Source organism: Centroberyx gerrardi, chromosome 13, assembly GCF_048128805.1.
Source record: "Centroberyx gerrardi isolate f3 chromosome 13, fCenGer3.hap1.cur.20231027, whole genome shotgun sequence".
In the NCBI taxonomy this organism is placed as follows: Eukaryota; Metazoa; Chordata; class Actinopteri; order Beryciformes; family Berycidae; genus Centroberyx; species Centroberyx gerrardi.
In genome coordinates, this window is record NC_136009.1 from 24,078,713 (window position 1) to 24,097,860 (window position 19,148).

The window sequence follows — 19,148 nt, forward strand, 5'->3', positions numbered from 1 at the left end:
GAGCACTTAAATCCATCATGTAAAAGTGCCAGATTAAAAACAATAGATATACAGGAAACTTTACGGTTTTAAAGTTTGGGAATAGGCCTTTCTAATGTGACATGGTGCAATGCGTTTCACTGTAATGGACAGAAATAGGCAGTTTAGATTAGCTATGACTATGGTTTAATCCAGACGGCGCGTGTCAGTTCAGATCTATGCGTTCTATTTCTATGTGCCATGACGTGACGCCGCCGTGGAGCTTTCTGCGTCAGATTGACTGCACAACTTTATTGTTCAAAGCAGGAAGACACAACAGGCTACGTGTCAGGAAAAAACCTACGGAGAGATTCAGCTAAATGGGCGAAGGCGACCAGGACAGCTAGCTGCTCTGGAATATTTGATTTGTTTTATATGTTTTGTGTCAGATTATATCTTGCTATAGCAGTTAAGAGATAAGACGAGCTGTGCTGTTGCCCAGTCACGATGTTAACCAAATTTGAAACGAAGTCAGCCCGTGTCAAAGGTAAGCCGATGCTAGCTGTACTTAGCATAGCAGTTAACGTTAGCTAGCTGAGAGTACGCAATGTTTTATTCGGCTCAGTGTACTCTGTTATTGTTATTATGTCACTTCAATACCTCTTCTTTAATAGTAAGAGACTTATATATCACCGAGTGTGACTTTTATGCATGTACAGTCATGCTTCGTGCAGTCTAGTGATATTACTTGTACACTGCATCTCGTTAGCTAACTAGCTAACTTAATGTTCTGCTGTCATAAAGTTGTTAGTCATTCTCTCAGTTGCTGCCGTTTTTTAATAGCCTGGCCTATTTACAGGTGCCATTGTCTTTTGAGTTATTTAATTCATTATGTTTCCATTTTAGGACTGAGCTTCCATCCCAAGAGGCCATGGATCCTTGCAAGTTTGCACAACGGCGTCATCCAGCTGTGGGACTACCGGATGTGCACGTTGATTGACAAGTTTGACGAGCATGATGGTAAGACAGTGAAGTGAGGGTTGAAAGGTGTGTATTATTTAAACCTCTGTTTGGTTTTCTTGATGGATATGTGATGTGTTTGATGTGTCTGTCCCCAAAGGCCCCGTCAGAGGAATTGACTTCCACAAACAGCAGCCTCTGTTTGTGTCTGGAGGAGATGACTACAAGATCAAGGTGAGACTGCAGTGACACTCACATTTTTTGTTTTCAAGTAAAAAAAAATTCTGAAGTTGGTGGGTTTGTACAAAGACGATTCACCCTGACAAACAAGATGATTGGTTGCAACTTGCAAATCTTTCTATATCAAAAATTGTGCTTACATGCGTAGCGTTTCTTGATGTGTCTTGCTCAGACATGCTCATATCTCAGCAAAGGTCCTATTCAGAAGATTTGAATGTGTCTTTTATATTCAGCTTCCAAATACCCCTGTATGTATCCCAGGCATAAAAACAATATTCAGAATAAGCCCAAATATTTAGATTTATATGATCAGGATATTTAACGGTACTGTATATCTTAATGGGTAGAGTACACTGCTGCAGGGGGTTGATGCTCCCAATCAAATGTAAGATACTTTAAGGCCTTTGGATTGGAAGCATCCATCATATGATAATAAATGGATAACAACGTGCATTTAAACACCCTGAGTACTTACTCCTGTGTTTTGGCCAGGTGTGGAACTACAAGCTGAGACGCTGCCTCTTCACTCTTCTCGGACACCTGGACTACATCAGAACCACCTTCTTCCACCATGTGAGTTATTCTGCCACTTCAGCATACATCTGCTTCCTCTCTTCTCATCACTCATTTCAAGGTCCAAGGTGACTGCTGATGATCACAAATCCAGAGTCTGTATCTTCTCATCCATGTAGAAGAGTTAGTCTGAAACTCAATCCCTTCCTTTTCTGCAGGAGTACCCCTGGATCCTGAGCGCCTCGGATGATCAGACCATTCGCATCTGGAACTGGCAGTCCAGGACCTGCGTCTGGTAAGACGCTCTGTGAACTGCAGTGTTTCCCCTGCATTCACCGAACAGCTGGGAAGTTGCTCACTTGGTAGAAACAATAAAAAAAAAAAAACATTTTTGGGGCTCCTTGCATACACAAAACAAACACATTTTGGGCATTTACATTGATTTCATATCATGATTGCGGTGTTCAAACCCACTGCAATGTTCTAGTGTATATATTTCTGCTTTTTTAAAAATTATTATTATTACTGACTTCTTAGCTTCCTATCAGTGTGATCAGTCGGGTTCTAACGGAGAACCGTGTGCATACTCTTATAGAAAAGAGACCTATTTGCTAAATGCCTATTTTTATTTTTTATATATTACTAAATATTATATATATTTATCAACACACAGGATATGATGTTAATATCCCTTGTGCCATAATTCAAGGTGAGCATTCCTATGAAGGCCCAATTCAGAGTTTAACAGAATGATATACTACCATACCAATGAGTACCATAGAAAACATCAGGCTACATTTCCTGAATTGGGCCTCCATAGGAATGCTCACCTTGGATTATGGCACAAGGGAAATTAACATCACATCCTCTGTATTGATAAATAATATTTACATGCTACTTTCCTTCATATACTACTTCTAAAAGGCAACTATTCCCTAAATATGAACTTTTTTAAATGTCAAATTCCTTGTATGTGCAAACTTTCTTGGACAGTAAAACTGATTCTGATATATAGAATATTGAACAACAACTGAAACTGTTTCTACTATAGATCGAAAGGAGCAAACACCAAAATCAACCCCCCTCACAAACAACCCTCCCACCCATTGCTTATAAGAATTGCAGAGGAAGGGTTTGCACTATCTTTGTCAGTGCAACAAAGAAAATATAACAATGAGCTTTCTGAAATCATGGCATATTGTGTATTCTTCAAATCAGTAATATTCCCTTTTCTCCTGTCTCCCCCCCAGTGTGCTGACTGGACATAATCACTACGTGATGTGCGCCCAGTTCCACCCCTCCGAGGACCTGGTGGTGTCTGCCAGTCTGGACCAGACCGTGCGAGTGTGGGATATCTCCGGTGAGAGCCTGGGGGAAGCGGACCACAGGACAGCGGGCAGAGTTTAAAAGGGTTTTGGGGTGGGGGGGCAGAGTGGTATGGATGAGGAGAAAGAAGCAGGAACAGGACGAATATCAAGTCCTGAACCTCTTCCTCTCCTCTTTGTAGAGAACAAATCTCTGTGGGCTGTTTGCAGAAACACCTCTCCTTTTAGGTCAGACTTAGAGACGGGCAAATATCATCTGTTGTTTATAGTCAAAACTCAAAGATAGTTTGGAAAGAATAGGGGCCCCAAAATGGCAGAGAAAACAAGAAAAAACAGGTGCAGGCTTCCTTGCATGCAAAAAATCACTTTAATAGAAGTAATTGTGTCCACATGTCAGAAATAAACAGAGTTGGCACATCTTCCAAAGTCAAGAACAAATTACCACAAAACCTTCAGGTACCAACTTACACAGAACGCATTTCAACCTAAACAAGTCTTCTTCAGACTTTGGAAGATGTGCCATCTCTGTTCATTTGTGACATGTGGACACAATTACTTCTATTAAAGTGTTTTGCATGCAAGGAAGCCCTGCCTCTGTTTTTTTATTGTTTATAGTCAGAATAAAGTAAATGTACTTGTAGTGAAGTCATTTAGTTAGCATTCTGAATGAAAAGAGAGTTGGCAGGGAAGAGGGACGTAAGATGTAGTCAGACTAGCAGGTAGGAAACAGGAGAGGTGTTTTTGTGCTTCTGCATGCTTTTAATCTCTCTGTCTGTTGATGGTTTTCCTTGCTTGTCCCTCCAATCTTACTTCTCTTCTCACTCATTAACCCATTAACTGTTTTTTACATTTCCTGTCATCTTCACATGAACATGCAAAAACATACGGATCTATCTGTGTCTCCTGTACGGGGGATTTCTTTCACATTTGTTAGCATCAAGCTGGCTGCATGTCCATGTGTGCATAAAGACTTGGTGCACTTTAATGTCTGTGAACTCCTAGATCACATGACGCCTCCACACGGTGTCCCACCATTCTACATGCATGGCAGCTATCCAGCAAAATAGACCACTTGACGCAGATATTATAGAAAACATGATAGAAAAACCCACACTGCATCCCATACTGTTATTGTACCATTTATCTGCTTTAGCTGCATAAATTGCATCAAGAATAATTACAATCATAACTACTAACTGGTGTGAAAGTGTAGCTCTTAAAACTCACAGCCTCCTCAATACTGACCTAGAAATGTCCTTATACTACCATGGCATGACAATTGCACGGCTCGCTGTACTACCAGAAATATCTACCTATATAACAATTTTTTATATTTCTTGTTATAGCGACAGTAACCTTACCATTATCCATCTTAATATACAACGCAACTTCATCGATAACTCATAAGCGTCACAGTCAGAATGTATTAACTCTGCATGTGACTCAAACATCGCAACAGAAAGATGCATGGGCTTTCTTACGTTAATAAAACGAAACCCTGCTCATATTCCTGACATCCAACGCCCCATCAGAGCACCTCTTTACAACCCCAGCCACCACCCGCCCCATCAGCCAAATCCACCCACTTCCTGTGTCCTCCTTATCCCATGCTCTCCCCGGAAACATCCGCGCCTGCACACGGGTTCCTAGTGCCATTATTCTCCTCATGCCATTTCTCAAGTTCTGTTGAGCTGTCTGTCCACCGCATCATTTCAGCGGGCAGGAATCATTAATACAAGCTGTGTTGTTTTCTCGATCAATTTTTTTCCGATCTAATTTGAGTCTGGGACTTCATCGGCATAAATTCTACCGCTGTCCAATCCAATGATGAGGAACTGTGATTCTCTTCTGTGTGTTGCTGATTCACTAACCCAATCAATGGTGATGCTACAGTAGTGATCGTTCCCAGACTCAAGTTGGCGGGGAATGAGAGAGCAGAGGTTGTGTTGGTGTTTTTCCACCCTGTGTGTGTGTTCAGTAGTCCAACGGTTATTTTTCCCCTTCTCTTAGGCTCTCTTCTTCCTTGATATTGCTTTATACAGTATTTGATTGTGTGTTAACTTGTGTCTTGACTCCATCTTTTTCTTCCTCCCCTGTACTGTGGTTGTGCCCTGTGTAACATGAATATGGTCCCTCCCCTCCTCTTGCACGCGGTGCTTTGAATGTTGGTTCCAGGTCTGAGGAAGAAGAACCTCTCTCCCGGCGCTGTGGAGACGGAGGTGCGCGGCATCTCTGGTGTCGACTTGTTCGGAGCCTCGGACGCTGTCGTCAAGCACGTCCTTGAGGTGAGTGTGTCTTCAACTAAAGGGATATTTCACTCCAATTTTAAAAGGTGTGATTTGGTTTTTGCAGAACCTGGGAGGCAGTCATCTGAGTGAATTAATCCTTCAAGTTGACAGGTGAAGGATACAAAATTCTTGGTCAAACCAAGGTTTTGTGTCCATTGGCAACCTTTTTTTTATTTTTTATTAATATATTATTTTTAGCCAATAGGGCTAAACAGATGCTTGAGGGAAATGCTGATTGAGGCGAAGTGACTGTCAAAAACCATCTGAAGTATGATGCTCTTTTTGCTATAAGTTGAGATATTCAAATAAAATAGATGTTCTAGCACCATTAGCACTAAAATGCTACATTAATGAAAAGAAGCCAGCGCTGTAAAGAGACATTCCCAGTGTATGTGTGACTTAATTTTTTCTATGTTACTAGACAAATTATGTATTTTTTGTGTTTTATGTGAAGCATAAATTTGAATTTGCCTTGTGTATGAAATAATGCTATATAAATAAAGTTTGCCTTGCCTTAAATTGTCAGTGACAACCAAGTTCAAGGGGAATACCACCTAAATTAACTTTTGGCTTTTATTTTGCAGAAGTAGGCATTTTTCTAAATCATCTCAAATTTTATTCTTTGTTTTATGAGTTTTGAGTTATGACTTCTCATGATCAAGAAAAATGACATAAAATTATATTGACTGAGTGGGTTGTTGGAAAATTCCCTGCATGGTCATTTTCCTATACCTGTAATAAACATTAATATTTTTCCATAATTCTAGCTCAAAACTCGTAAAACAGAAAAAAGCTTGGAATTTTAGTGCAGAGTGATTGCATTTCAGTAGAATTCACCTTCAATGCTCATTCGTCCCAGCGTGGGCGGGTAGTGAGTCAGTTCTTTAGCGTTCAGACTGCAGCTCCTGGCCTCAGTGCCGGCTCGGTTTCCGAGACCAGATGGATTTGTGTCTGAGTGTGTGTCTGTGTGTGCAGGGTCACGACCGCGGGGTCAACTGGGCAGCCTTCCATCCCAGCATGCCTCTCATCGTGTCCGGAGCCGACGACAGGCAGGTCAAGATCTGGAGGATGAACGGTGAGTGACTTTCCAGGAAGCCTTTTACACAGTCAGGACTCAAAAAACATCAGTGAACGTCCAGGAACTGTGTGCTGTCCAATGCTGGCAAAATGCAGGAAAAACCATAAAAACTCCATTAAAAACTGTAGCTCTGCTGCTCACTTAAGCACTCAGACTGACATTTTGTGATCTTTTTATCATCGTTTTCACTGTTTTTACTTGCAGGCATAAATTAAAAGTAGCGATTTGGGATGTACCTGGGCTGATAATTGATTTGAGTGACCGGCTGATTATGATTATGCATTTTACCCGGAATTCCTACTAAGCACATCATCTAAAAGTGCATAACGAGCATAAACAGTGCTTTTAATATAGAACTGTATTCAACAGATTATTCTCATGGCTGCATGACACTGTTGGCCTAATTATGTGTAAATAAACTTCATTAATAGTTTCCAATGGTATTTTCTCTCCCACTACATTTTCAAGAACAAGTACCATGCTAAGACATGTTTCTCCATATTTCACATATTTGAGTGTTTGTACATTACTTCTTCTGCTGACTGGCCCGACATTGTACATTAAAATATTTGACATTTTTCAGCTGCTGATTTAATACTCAGATTTAACTCTCAATCCTCCATCTCTCTCATCTTCCCTTCTTTCCACCCTTCATTCTGTCTCTCTGTGTCCCTCGGTGCAGAGTCCAAGGCGTGGGAGCTGGATACGTGCCGCGGTCACTACAACAACGTGTCCTGTGCCGTCTTCCACCCGCGCCAAGAGCTCATCCTGTCCAACTCTGAGGACAAGAGCATCAGGGTGTGGGATATGTCCAAGAGGACCGGCGTCCAGACCTTCCGCAGGGACCACGACCGTTTCTGGGTGCTGGGAGCTCACCCAAACCTCAACCTGTTTGCTGCTGGTAAGTGCTAATGGCGGTGTGTGTCTGCATGCACATAACAAAAGCGAAGGGAATCTAATTTTCTCATTCAGAATATTGAATTTGTGATTCTGACAGGGCATGATTTATGTTTTAATAGATGGCCGCACCACAAAAAACAACAGCTAAGGCAAGGAGAGCATTGTAACTTACTTATATATGGGTTAATTGACCAAAAAATTGGAACAAATAATTAAAATCAAATAAGAAATCTTCCTTTGTTACTTCATGTGTAGCACTAATGTACATATACTTAATTAACTGTGTGCAGAGGAGGAAATTAGTGCAGTACTGCCATCTTGCAATACAGTACTCTTGAATTACTTTTTTTAATTCTGAAGGTCCTTACCCAAAAACATCAGTAATGTTTTCTCCTGTTCAGCTACTTTTTGTAGGTGCTGAAATGAGAAGTAGTCATATTATTTTAACAAAGTTAAAAATCATAAACGTCACCCTCATATCCAGCAGATGGACACACACATACACACACTGTATATGTGAGTATTCCATTGAAAGTGCCTCTGTGTGCCCTGCAGGTCATGACAGCGGCATGCTGGTGTTCAAGCTGGAACGCGAGCGCCCGGCCTACGCCGTCTACGGTAACATGCTGTACTACGTCAAGGACCGCTTCCTCCGCCAGCTGGACTTCAACAGCAGCAAGGACACCGCCGTCATGCAGCTACGCAGGTAGGTGGTGTGTGTGGGTCGTTGTCAGTATGGTACAGGGTGCTGTTTATTGCTGTTATGGCATTCTGAATAGGTATGGTACAGTATAAATAATTATTTTATAATTAACTTGGTCATCGCTGCTGGAATATCATGCTAAACCGCTACTAGTTAGACTACTACTATCTCTTGTTACTGTATTTATCCAAATTACCGTAAAATTGCCATTAGTGCTATAGAACTTCACCCCGTCCTTTATAAAAATACATTTTATTAAACGTAGAATATGTGAAACTTCACATATTTGCATATTGAGCTTAAAGTAAAGTTTACTTTACTTTATTTATATAACACCTTTAAATACCAAGGTTACAAAGTGCTTCACAATAAAAAATAAAAGTAAAAACATAGGATCACATATCACTTAGACAAAAACAGAAAACCAGACACAATTTTGAGACATAACAGCAAAAATAACAGCTTCAAGAGCCATTGAAAGCAAGGGGAATAAAAGTAACTATACTGAACATACAGCAGCTTTTGTCCTACTAAATCTCCACTTTTGAACTTGTTTATCCATTGAACACTGTATACTTATGTTACCTAAGTCAGTAATAGAAATTGGCATTAGAGTCAAAGTGTTTTAGTGAAACACACCGCCCTACCCCTAATTATGATCTTGTTGATGAATTCTTTGGATCAGAGTGAGCGTAACATTTTGAGATAGAAGCCAACTGTTGTATTTCATAAATTTCCTTCTCCTAGTGGGTCCAAGTTCCCGGTGTTCAGCATGTCCTACAACCCTGCCGAGAACGCTGTCCTGCTCTGCACTGTAAGCATTTCTCAGTCAAAACACACACAAACCTTGGTCAAATATACACACACACTTGTATCATCCTCTATATATTTTATGTAATACTCTTTACCTCCTGCAGAGGGCGACCAACCTGGAGAACAGCACCTATGACCTGTACTCCATTCCCAAAGAAAGCGACTCTCAGAACCCTGACGGTATTAAAACACTTTAAATCAGCAAAATTACACTTTTTTTTCCCCACACACTCTACCTTTTTCCTTTTGTTGCGAGTGAATTATCTGTCATTCATACAGTTCTGTATCTTTCTAGAGTGATATGTGTAGGTTACTGTCATGCCATGCACTGTATGTGAGATGTTGTTGTCCCATGTGTGTAACCATGTATATTGTCGATCAGTCTTTCCACAAGTTTCATTTATTTAGTATTGATTCTGTCTTTCCTCAGCCCCCGAGGGGAAGAGATCCTCTGGCCTGACTGCAGTCTGGGTGGCCAGGAACAGATTCGCCGTCCTGGACCGTATGCACTCGGTAAGTCTGTTTGCAGGTCTGGAAATGTGTGGAAAAAGAGCTTGATAATTTCCAGATCTTGATAAGTTTTGAAAAAAGTATGGAAAATACTTTCCCAAAATTTATACAACTGCACATTTCCTGCACATAGCAGATTTGTTGCTGTGAAAAATAATCTTCATCTGTGTGAATTATGAGTGATATGACATACCAAACTCTACAAGTCAAGAAAATCAAGGTATGGGATTTTGAAATTGACACTGTAGGAATCCTGTATTTGTACAGGCTGTTGTAGATCTACATGGGAGGTCATTTTGCTACGTAATTTAAGCATTCCTGTCTGTATTATTTTTCTAATGATGATACAGATGAAGAGTACTATTCCAAAACACTAGAGATTCATTTTGGGGGGACAAAAAAACACTGAAGTTCATCCTTCACCATCTCTGAATTGATTCAGAGGCGGGTCCAGGCTGTAAAAGTATTAGTTGTCAGCTAATAACTTAAGTTACCTACAATCAAACTATCCTTTGTCCTATCCATTATTTTTAAGAGTCACTTTTTGTCCAAATTGTAGATATCTGATTTTGGAGGGAAGCCTTTCACTTGTCTATTTACTTTGTCTATCTGGATCCATATTGATGTGATATCGCCTCCCTCTTCCCTTCATAGCTGCTGATTAAGAACTTGAAGAACGAGATCGTGAAGAAGGTGCAGGTGCCGAGCTGCGAGGAAATCTTCTACGCCGGCACAGGCTCGCTGCTGCTGCGCGATGCCGACGGCGTCACGCTGTTCGACGTGCAGCAGAAACGCTCGCTGGCCACCGTCAAGATCGCCAAGGTCAAGTACGTGGTGTGGAGCGCCGACACCAGCCACGTGGCCCTGCTGGCTAAACACGGTCAGTAGATAAGATGAAAGATGAATACGTGCCGGTATGGGCAGACACACACATACGGCAAATACACACACAGATACTTATCACAGAGTCAAAACATCCTTATCTCCTTATGCTCTCTAGAATGGTTTGTGCTTCCAGGGCTGAGGCTCTGAAACAGTTCTGGAGACTTAAGCCGTCTCCGGACAGCCTTAGTATTACCAGGGGAGGTCGGTAATCTGATTTTACCCACGCACATCAGTAATTTCAGTTGGTCATCAGGATGGTAAAATACATTTCTGGGGGATTGTGATAATCCAGGGACACGCCACCCAACATCACCCAAAGTACAACAAGAATCTTATCTTTATAACGCCAGATGCAGCAGCTCTCTTCACTGCACTCTTTTCTCTGTTTTTCTATTTTTCTTGGCACCAAACTGTGCCTCAAAAGTCCTAGGGTAGCTTATTATGTCCAAAACTAAGTGAGTTAGTCACTCATACAACAAACTAAATTGCAAAGGCAGATGCTATGGAAGAGTTATTCTGTAAATGTTGGAAAAAAAAGCACTGTAAAGCAGTTCATGAAAAGCTCCTAATAAATTTTTTTGACTTGAAAAATGTTAATTGTCCAAGCTACATCCAGTCCTGCCAATTCTCACTTGACCTTAGAGAGTTTAAACCTGAAAATTACCCTCTAACAATTCTTAGAAGATCACAGAGAGTCTAAATCTGCTTTGTTCTCTGTTCTGTCCTTTTAGCCATCATGATCTGCAACCGTAAGCTGGAGAGTTTGTGTAACATCCACGAAAACATCAGAGTGAAGAGTGGAGCCTGGGATGAGAGCGGAGTCTTCATCTACACCACCTCCAACCACATCAAATACGCTCTCACCTCTGGGTATGTGCTGTTCTGATAAATGCTATTTTCACTTAGCGTGGCACTTAACACATATCTCTTATCTTACCTCCTCTGTCTACAGGCCACAGTGGCTGGGAAATCCTAAAACTCACCTGTCACTTAAACTCTTACCAGGCAACTAGATATTTACAACAGAGTAAGACCTTCAAATTAAGGTTGCTTAACTGCCAGAACGGCTGGAAGGGTAGACAAGTTGGACCGGGTGGTACAAAATGTACCACCCGGTCTCTTATTGACCTTATTGACCTTGTTTGATGAAAAAAAAAAAGATGAAAGAGAATTTTGTAGTCCAGAGGCACCATTGGCAAAGTTAAGGTGAATGCTCGATAAGATAGGGGACAGGTTAAATCCCAACACATACTGTTATTATTGTAATTGTTGCCATTATTATTACTGTTATTATTTTTTTCTTTGGAAGGTATGTTTCTTTCACATGTGCTTGCATCACTTAAAAATGTAAATGAAAATTGGAGACACTCATCACAGCTAGAGATATCATCAACATTTTATTAACAACTTTGTAGCCGTCACTTGTTGAAAAAAAATGCTTTTTCTGTAGTTTTCTGTTACATCGGTCTTTCCCAAACAAGGTAACATGAGAAATTTGATTTTAAGGATTTGGCATTTGGCAAAAAAGAATGCTATGCATCTCTCTACTGATGACAGAGTGTCTCCAATATGTTGACTGTCCTCTCTTCTGTCTATATAGTGATCATGGGATCATCAGGACCCTGGACCTGCCCATCTATGTGACCCGTGTGAGAGGCAACAGTGTTTACTGCCTGGACAGGGAGTGCAGGCCGCGCGTCCTCACCATCGACCCCACAGAGTACCGCTTCAAACTGGCCCTGGTCAACCGCAAATATGAAGAGGTGAGTTGTATGTGTGCAACAGTGTAGGGAATTCACTTTTTTATTGGGAGTTTTTTTTCCCCACATGAATTCAATTTCATCATAATCCTTAACATTAATGTGTAATGAGGATTGTTATACACAGTTGATCTACAGTTAGCTGCACCTCTTAATCAGTTGCTATCCTTTTTCCTAGGAACACTTTCACATACCTAATCCCAATTTCAGGGTCGTCTTTGCCCCTTAATTTCCTGTAGCCGATCATTCATTTCCCAGATGTTGTTTCTGACCCCATACCTCTTCTTACCTTTTGCTCCCCTCCCCCTCCAGGTGCTCCACATGGTGCGTAACGCCAAGCTGGTGGGCCAGTCCATCATTGCCTACCTGCAGAAGAAGGGCTACCCCGAGGTGGCGCTGCACTTTGTCAAGGACGAGAAGACCCGCTTCAGCCTGGCTCTGGAGTGTGGCAACATCGAGGTGAGCTGGCAGTAACGGTTAGCCCACAACCACACACTAACTTATACTGATATTTGCACCTTGATGGAGATCAGCTCAGCAATTTCCCCATCAATGATTAAAATGAGGATGGAGGAAAGGATGGTGTTTCCTAGTCAGAGCTCACTCTAGGGGCTAATCTGATTTCTAATTGGTAAATTGTGCTCATATTGCTCAACCAGTGGCAGTTTGGGGTCAATTCAATCATTCCGAAATGTAAAGCAAATCTGCAATTCACATAATGATGGCATGTCAACCCAAGTATTATATATGACTATCTCCCTCTGTGAGGTTGGATTCCCCCTCCGCTGTCTGGTTTCTTTTGTCACGTGAGACTCGGATTTAAATTCCTAACACTTCTCTCTCCGTCCCTCCAGGTGGCGCTGGAGGCGGCCAAGGCCCTCGATGAGCGCAGCTGCTGGGAGCGTCTGGGCGAGGCGGCCCTGCTGCAGGGGCACCACCAGGTCGTGGAGATGTGCTACCAGAGGACCAAGAACTTCGACAAGCTCACCTTCCTCTACCTCATCACCGGCAACCTGGCCAAGCTGCGCAAGATGATGAAGATCGGTGAGAACTGGGGAATTGCGTTTGTGCGCTTTGGTGGATTCGTGGGATTTACATGGTGCAAATGACGTGGCGATTTGGTGGTTAGATTTGTTTGTTTGTGTGTTGTTTGTCAGTTATATCTTACCATCTGTGTGTGTTCTCTCTCTGTTCACAGCTGAGATCAGGAAGGACATGAGCGGTCACTACCAGGGAGCTCTCTACCTGGGAGACGTCAGCGAGAGAGTCCGCATCCTCAAGAACTGTGGACAGAGTGAGTTCATGCCTTCAGCCCACATTCACTCTTATTATTCTCTGTCATCTACACCTCCCATAGTCCTTTGCAGCTGACTTTGAAGCCTTGCCAGTACTGTTATCTAAGTACAGTAAGCTCCTGTGTCCAGCGGGCAGCTCTTTGTTTAGTGAGTAGCGTAATGCTTGTAGATAGTGCTGATCATGACTCCAGCTGATGCCTTTTGACTTTTGAGAACCAGTTGAAAGCACTTTTACACTCTTTTGCTAAATGTGTAATAAATGTTAAGTCCTACCGCACCATGAACATGCTGAGCTCTCAGTGGCAACAGTGCAACAGCGCATTCTTTCTGTTGTAAACAATGAGGAACAGGAGCCTGTAAAGAGAGTTTACCAGTTCACACACAGCCTAACTCTTTTTGTGTGTGTGTGTGTTGTGTGTGTGCAGAGTCTCTGGCTTACCTGACTGCTGCCACTCACGGGATGGATGAAGAGGCTGAGGCGCTGAAGGAGACCTTTGACCCAGAGAAGGAGACGGTATGTTGGGGAAAAAACTTCTCTGTACCTCGTACACAACACAAATGGAAAAGCATAACATGAACTCTGAAACAGGATGTGGAACACTGGATAGATTTTTGGGCAAAGTTGTAGCGCAGCATTTTCAAACAAGATATCTCATTATTCTTATTTTGCTTTTTTGTCTCATTCCTATTACGAGGCACTGTATGTTGCTCTGTCATGTTGTCCCAAAAGTTGTCAGGTGCATCACAGCCTTTGAAACTAAAATCACTCAAGTTAATTGATGAATACACACATTTTGTTAATATTAATATGGTTAATCTTGTGTCTTGTAGGTTCCAGAGGTGGATCCCAATGCCCAGCTGTTGCAGCCTCCTCCACCCATCAACCCTCTGGACACCAACTGGCCTCTGCTGACCGTGTCCAAGGGCTTCTTTGAGGGAGCCATCGCAGCAAAGGGTGAGTCCTCAGCCTTGACACATATAGACACATATACATACCCCTTGGCTCAATTTACTGCTTTCCTAATGAATTGTACTCTGAGCGTTAATGGATATCCATCTTGGAAATGACTTGTAAGTCAAGAATGAAACTACTTGTATTGGGGAAAACCTGTAGCATTTGAATCTGTGAGTGAGAATGATGTTTGTGTGTTGTAGGGAAGGCAGGTCAGATGGCTGCCGACCTGGACATGGACGCTCCTGGAGGCGAAGGTTGGGGAGAGGATGCCGAGCTTCAGCTGGATGATGGTAAATCTGTAAAAACCTTTTGAATAGGCAGGTTGTGCCACACCACCTAGAAAACCTGCAACCCTGCCTGAGAGAATTTAATTTACACTGGCTTCAGTGGATGACATGAATTTCACATGGTCTAAAAGATTGTTTCTGAAGCATATCCACCCCACTAATGAAGTATTTTGGGGGGGAAATTGTGCTATACAGTCATGAGATGGACACAATGGATCTCTCCAATAACGTCTTGCTGTATGCTCTTTCTGCCTCTCTCAGATGGCTTCATGGATGCCCAGGATGGATTAGGGGATGAGGGAGGAGTGGCGAAAGAGGAGGGAGGAGGCTGGGAGGTGGAGGAGGATCTGGACCTTCCTCCAGAGCTGGTGAGAAGAGATATATCATTAAAAATCCCACAACCAATCAGGCAGGGCTTGAAGTTAAAACTTGCCACCAGACAAATGTCGGTATACTCTTGTCAGTTCTGCTAACCACTTTGTCAGGTGGCCAGTCCATCTTCAGTCAGCTTTGTCTATTCTCAAACTTCATACTTCAGCATCTAAGAAATTAAACTGGCAATTTTGAATCCACTTGCCACTGTGGCTGATTGATTGAAGTATTTTCATGCCCTGCTATATAAGGATGTTGTCTGAATTGTCAAACTTTCTTTCTCTTATTCCTAACCAATAGGACATGCCAGCCGGTGCAGGGGGCGGAGCAGAAGACGGCTTCTTTGTCCCGCCCACCAAGGGCATGAGTCCGACCCAGCTGTGGTGCAACAACTCCCAGCTGCCAGTGGACCACATCCTGGCCGGCTCCTTCGAGACCGCCACGAGGGTACGTTCACCGATGCAATATTGACTTTGAATTTCCTGCTTTCATTTTTATTGTGTGTTTAAAATTGTGCCTGAGGCGAGGCCAAAGACACAAGACATACACACTCACTACTCTGATTTACAAGAACATCCCTCTCTCTCGTCTCCCGCTCCACAGTTGCTCCACGACCAGGTAGGCGTGGTGAACTTCGGCCCCTACAAGTCCCTGTTCATGCAGACGCTGTCCAGGGGCCGAACCTGTTACCTGGGCCTGCCCTCCCTGCCCTGCCTGCGCAGCCACCCGCAGAGGAACTGGAAGGTATGACCATGCATATGTATACAGTAGATTTTTCCTCATATTTACTCATATCTCAAAACCCACCTTTTCAAAACTGTATACATCTGACTCCCACTGCTCCTCCAGCTATGATCAAACCATCATCACTGTTTTATTGATTTAATACATATTACTTGTGTCGTAATTTTATTATCTTCATTTGTTTCACTTGTTTTATCTATTTCATATTTGTTTTTTTCATCTCTTGTAAAGTGTCTTTGAGTATCATGAAAAGCACTTTATACATAAAATGTATTATTATATTTTTCTGTTCTATTACTATTTATTTTCCTACCATTTCTTAACAAAGAGTGCAATACATTTTCCTGTGTGTGTCAGTGATGTGGATTTAGTTTTTAGTTTCTTTGAGGATATCAGGTGTTTGACACTTGAGCTTTATTTGTAATAAAAAATGTACTGTTTACCTGTCTCTCTTCCTGCTTTCTGTGGTCCTGATCACATCCATGGTACAATGTACAGTACAAGTAAACTGATTATTATTATTTTTTTTTACTGAAGGACTGCGGGGCCAAGCAGGGGCTGCCCGCCGTGGGCCTGCGCCTGTCCGACCTCATCGCCCGCCTACAGCAGTGCTACCAGCTGACCACAGCCGGGCGGTTCGAGGAGGCAGTGGAGCGATTCAGAGCCATCCTGCTGTCTGTGCCGCTGCTGGTTGTAGATAACAAGCAAGAGATCGCAGAGGTGAGCGCTGGGCCTGCAGTGAATCAGAATCGATTTAGTCGCCAAGGGCAGTAAATGAACATTGGTGACGTTGGCGCAGAGGAATATCAACAACTCAGTTTCACAGTACATGTATGCTGAAATGTTTTTGAAGGTCTTGAATTTCACCATTCATTTTGTTCAGTTGAACTAGACCAAGCAGTTTGTAATACACACATGCACAATTAAGGTCAAGTACAGTTACCATTTGCTATAGAAACAGGAAGGTTCAGTGGGACAACAAGAGGAAGGCAGAATCTGTCTGCTGCCGTAATGAAAATACATTAAATTGATTTTTTTGTGCCTCATTGCAGAAATATTTTTATTTTTGCTGACTTCTTTTGGTTGGATGACTATGAAAGAAGGTGGACAGGTGGATTCTATATGGCACACTTTTTCTTGGAAAAACAGCAATGTACTTTGTTTGCATCATACCTGAGTTTATTCAGGAATATGTTTGCTACACACAAATTGCAATGTGATGCTTAGGTGTCTGTCTTGCAAGACCATATGGGGCTGGGAATTTAGGGTAAATGACACTGCAATAAAATCAAATCATGTAGGCCACATGAGTTCATGCAGTACAGTCCTAGGTTATATTAAAAAATCTCACTAATTGTAAATGCATAGGGATCAGTTGTATGATTGAGATCTCTGTGTGTTGCAGGCTCAGCAGCTGATCACAATTTGCAGAGAGTACATCGTGGGTCTGACCATGGAGACGGAGAGGAAAAAGTTGCCTAAAGACACTTTGGAACAGCAGAAGAGGCTGTGTGAGGTAAGGATCTCTGGCTCGGTCACATGACTTTGATTAAATCTGTGGATAAAGGAGCCTTGAATTTCTGATTTGTCATTGTCAAATCATTTTCAGTTTACAGTTTTATTAGCATTTCTTACGCTGACTATTGTAATTGTCAGGGCAGGAAATAAGTAGTAAGATGAACAAATCATAAGCTTCAAATGTAAATCAAACATCAATAGCTAAATTTAGACATGGAAATACAAAACTAATGTATGTATTGTGTGTCTTTTATGCGCCTGGGTGCCACAAGAATTTCCCCTCAGGATAATAAAATTGAATTGACCTACTTACTAGCCACAGCCAAAATCTACCAGCATACGTCAGGGACTCATTTTACACTCTGGTAATCATAGTTTCATTTTCTTATGGATGTATCTCTGTGTTCCCCGCAGATGGCAGCTTACTTCACCCACTGCAGTCTGCAGCCGGTCCACATGGTGCTGGTGCTGCGCACGGCGCTCAACCTCTTCTTCAAACTGCGCAACTTCAAGACAGCAGCCGGCTTTGCGCGACGCCTGCTGGAGCTGGGGCCGAAGCCAGAAGTTGCACAGCAGGTGAGCTGTGTGTCTTGTGTTTTCAGTTGTGTGTGTGTGAAACTTACATGGCTTCATTTACAGGGAACTTTTTGGACATAAAACTCCCATTCATGTCTAAAGGGACGTTACTGTAGTCCTGCCACTGTGCTCCTGATCACACCTTACCATAATGTTAATTCTCTTCTTCCCATTCAGACACGTAAGATTTTGGCGGCTTGCGAGAAGACCCCGACAGACGCCCACCAGTTGAACTACGACCCCCACAATCCATTTGACCTGTGCGCTGCCTCTTTCGTTCCCCTGTACCGCGGGCGCCCGGTGGAGAAGTGCCCCCTGTCTGGAGCCTGCTACTGCCCCACGTACAAGGGCCAGGTCTGCAGGGTCACACAGGTACGACAACACAACCATGTGCAACTAAAGTCAATCTCTATAAACTCTAAAAAAAATCAAGAGACAAAAATTATGAAATGAGGAAAATGGAAAGAAAAAAATGACAAACATTTACAGCCTAGGACACAATTAAAATGGTAAACTATTACATAAAAGCACATCTAAGTGTGAAGTGATTTCTTTATGAAGGAATGATTTCTTCTGCATTTTTGATCACAAAATAAATCCCCAGCTTCCTTTTTGTTATAGTTATAGTTTTTTAACTATAGTTATAGTTAAAAATAACTATAACTATAGTTATAGTTTTTTCTGAGATTTCCACTGTAATAGTTTGCGTCGAGAAACTTCAATATATTTTCAGCATTCATCATTTTCATCAAAAAGATGAATTAAGGATGATGACATTTAGTTGCCTTCTGCCTTGCCCATCTCTAACCTTTAATCTCATCTTGTTTCTTAGGTGACGGAGATCGGCAAGGACGTCATTGGTCTGCGTGTGAGTCCCCTCCAGTTCCGTTAACAGGAAGTGGAGAGGAGAGGACGAGATGAGGGGAAGAAGAACCTCTTCAGAAAAACGCATCCACACTTTATTCTATAGAAAAAACACAATTATTGACAAGAAAAGAGCAAGCAGAGATATATGATTGGTATAATTTAGGGAATGTTGTATCTTAAACCTTTTTAATCCTTTCAGCAATCTGGTTCACTGCTCTACCTTTCCCGAAAAGCTTTTTCTTGTGAGTGTTTCTGTCATCTCTGTGCTAAAACTTCATTAGAACTATAAACCTCAGTCTCTTTTCTGACTTGTATTAACCGTGAGATGAATAATGCAAACTGGGCAGCACTGCTCTTATGTATTCTGTGAAAGATGAAAAAATAAAACACCCATCTAACTGATATGCACTGCGTATGTGTGATTTTTTGATATTGCGGTCTTTTTGATGTGGCTGTGGGCACGGCTTTTGATGTGGGATTGAGAGTGGAACATTTTCTCTATAAAACTTTCATATCGGTGCCATAAAACATATGAATATTCCAAGTCCCCTGCAGGTTTGAGTCATCAGTGATGGAGACTGGATAGAGTTGACTCACTCCC

The 19,148-nt window shown here is 42.1% G+C and overlaps 1 protein-coding gene across 1 annotated transcript; it reads left to right on the plus strand.

Moving 5' to 3' along the window:
- The first annotated feature begins 294 nt into the window (after positions 1–294).
- copa (COPI coat complex subunit alpha) lies at positions 295–18,949 on the plus strand. Its single transcript, XM_071921584.2, has 30 exons — positions 295–505; positions 865–978; positions 1,079–1,152; positions 1,651–1,731; positions 1,890–1,966; positions 2,922–3,031; positions 5,172–5,281; positions 6,260–6,359; positions 7,045–7,263; positions 7,818–7,968; positions 8,713–8,779; positions 8,883–8,958; positions 9,209–9,291; positions 9,943–10,168; positions 10,905–11,043; positions 11,774–11,936; positions 12,246–12,392; positions 12,788–12,977; positions 13,132–13,227; positions 13,654–13,742; positions 14,060–14,183; positions 14,384–14,473; positions 14,732–14,838; positions 15,143–15,289; positions 15,446–15,586; positions 16,124–16,306; positions 16,992–17,102; positions 17,519–17,680; positions 17,858–18,052; positions 18,513–18,949. Exons 1-30 carry the CDS (start codon positions 466–468, stop codon positions 18,570–18,572), a joined length of 3,672 nt encoding a protein of 1,223 aa, XP_071777685.1. The 5' UTR covers positions 295–465; the 3' UTR covers positions 18,573–18,949.
- The last annotated feature ends 199 nt before the right edge of the window (positions 18,950–19,148 follow it).

Bases quoted from the DNA above. Each gene is read 5' to 3' on its own strand.
- copa (XM_071921584.2), top strand. From the start codon at position 466: ATGTTAACCAAATTTGAAACGAAGTCAGCCCGTGTCAAAG. The intron at 10,169-10,904 runs GTCAGTAGATAA...CTGTCCTTTTAG, and splicing joins GGCCCTGCTGGCTAAACACG to CCATCATGATCTGCAACCGT. The intron at 11,937-12,245 runs GTGAGTTGTATG...CTCCCCCTCCAG, and splicing joins TCAACCGCAAATATGAAGAG to GTGCTCCACATGGTGCGTAA.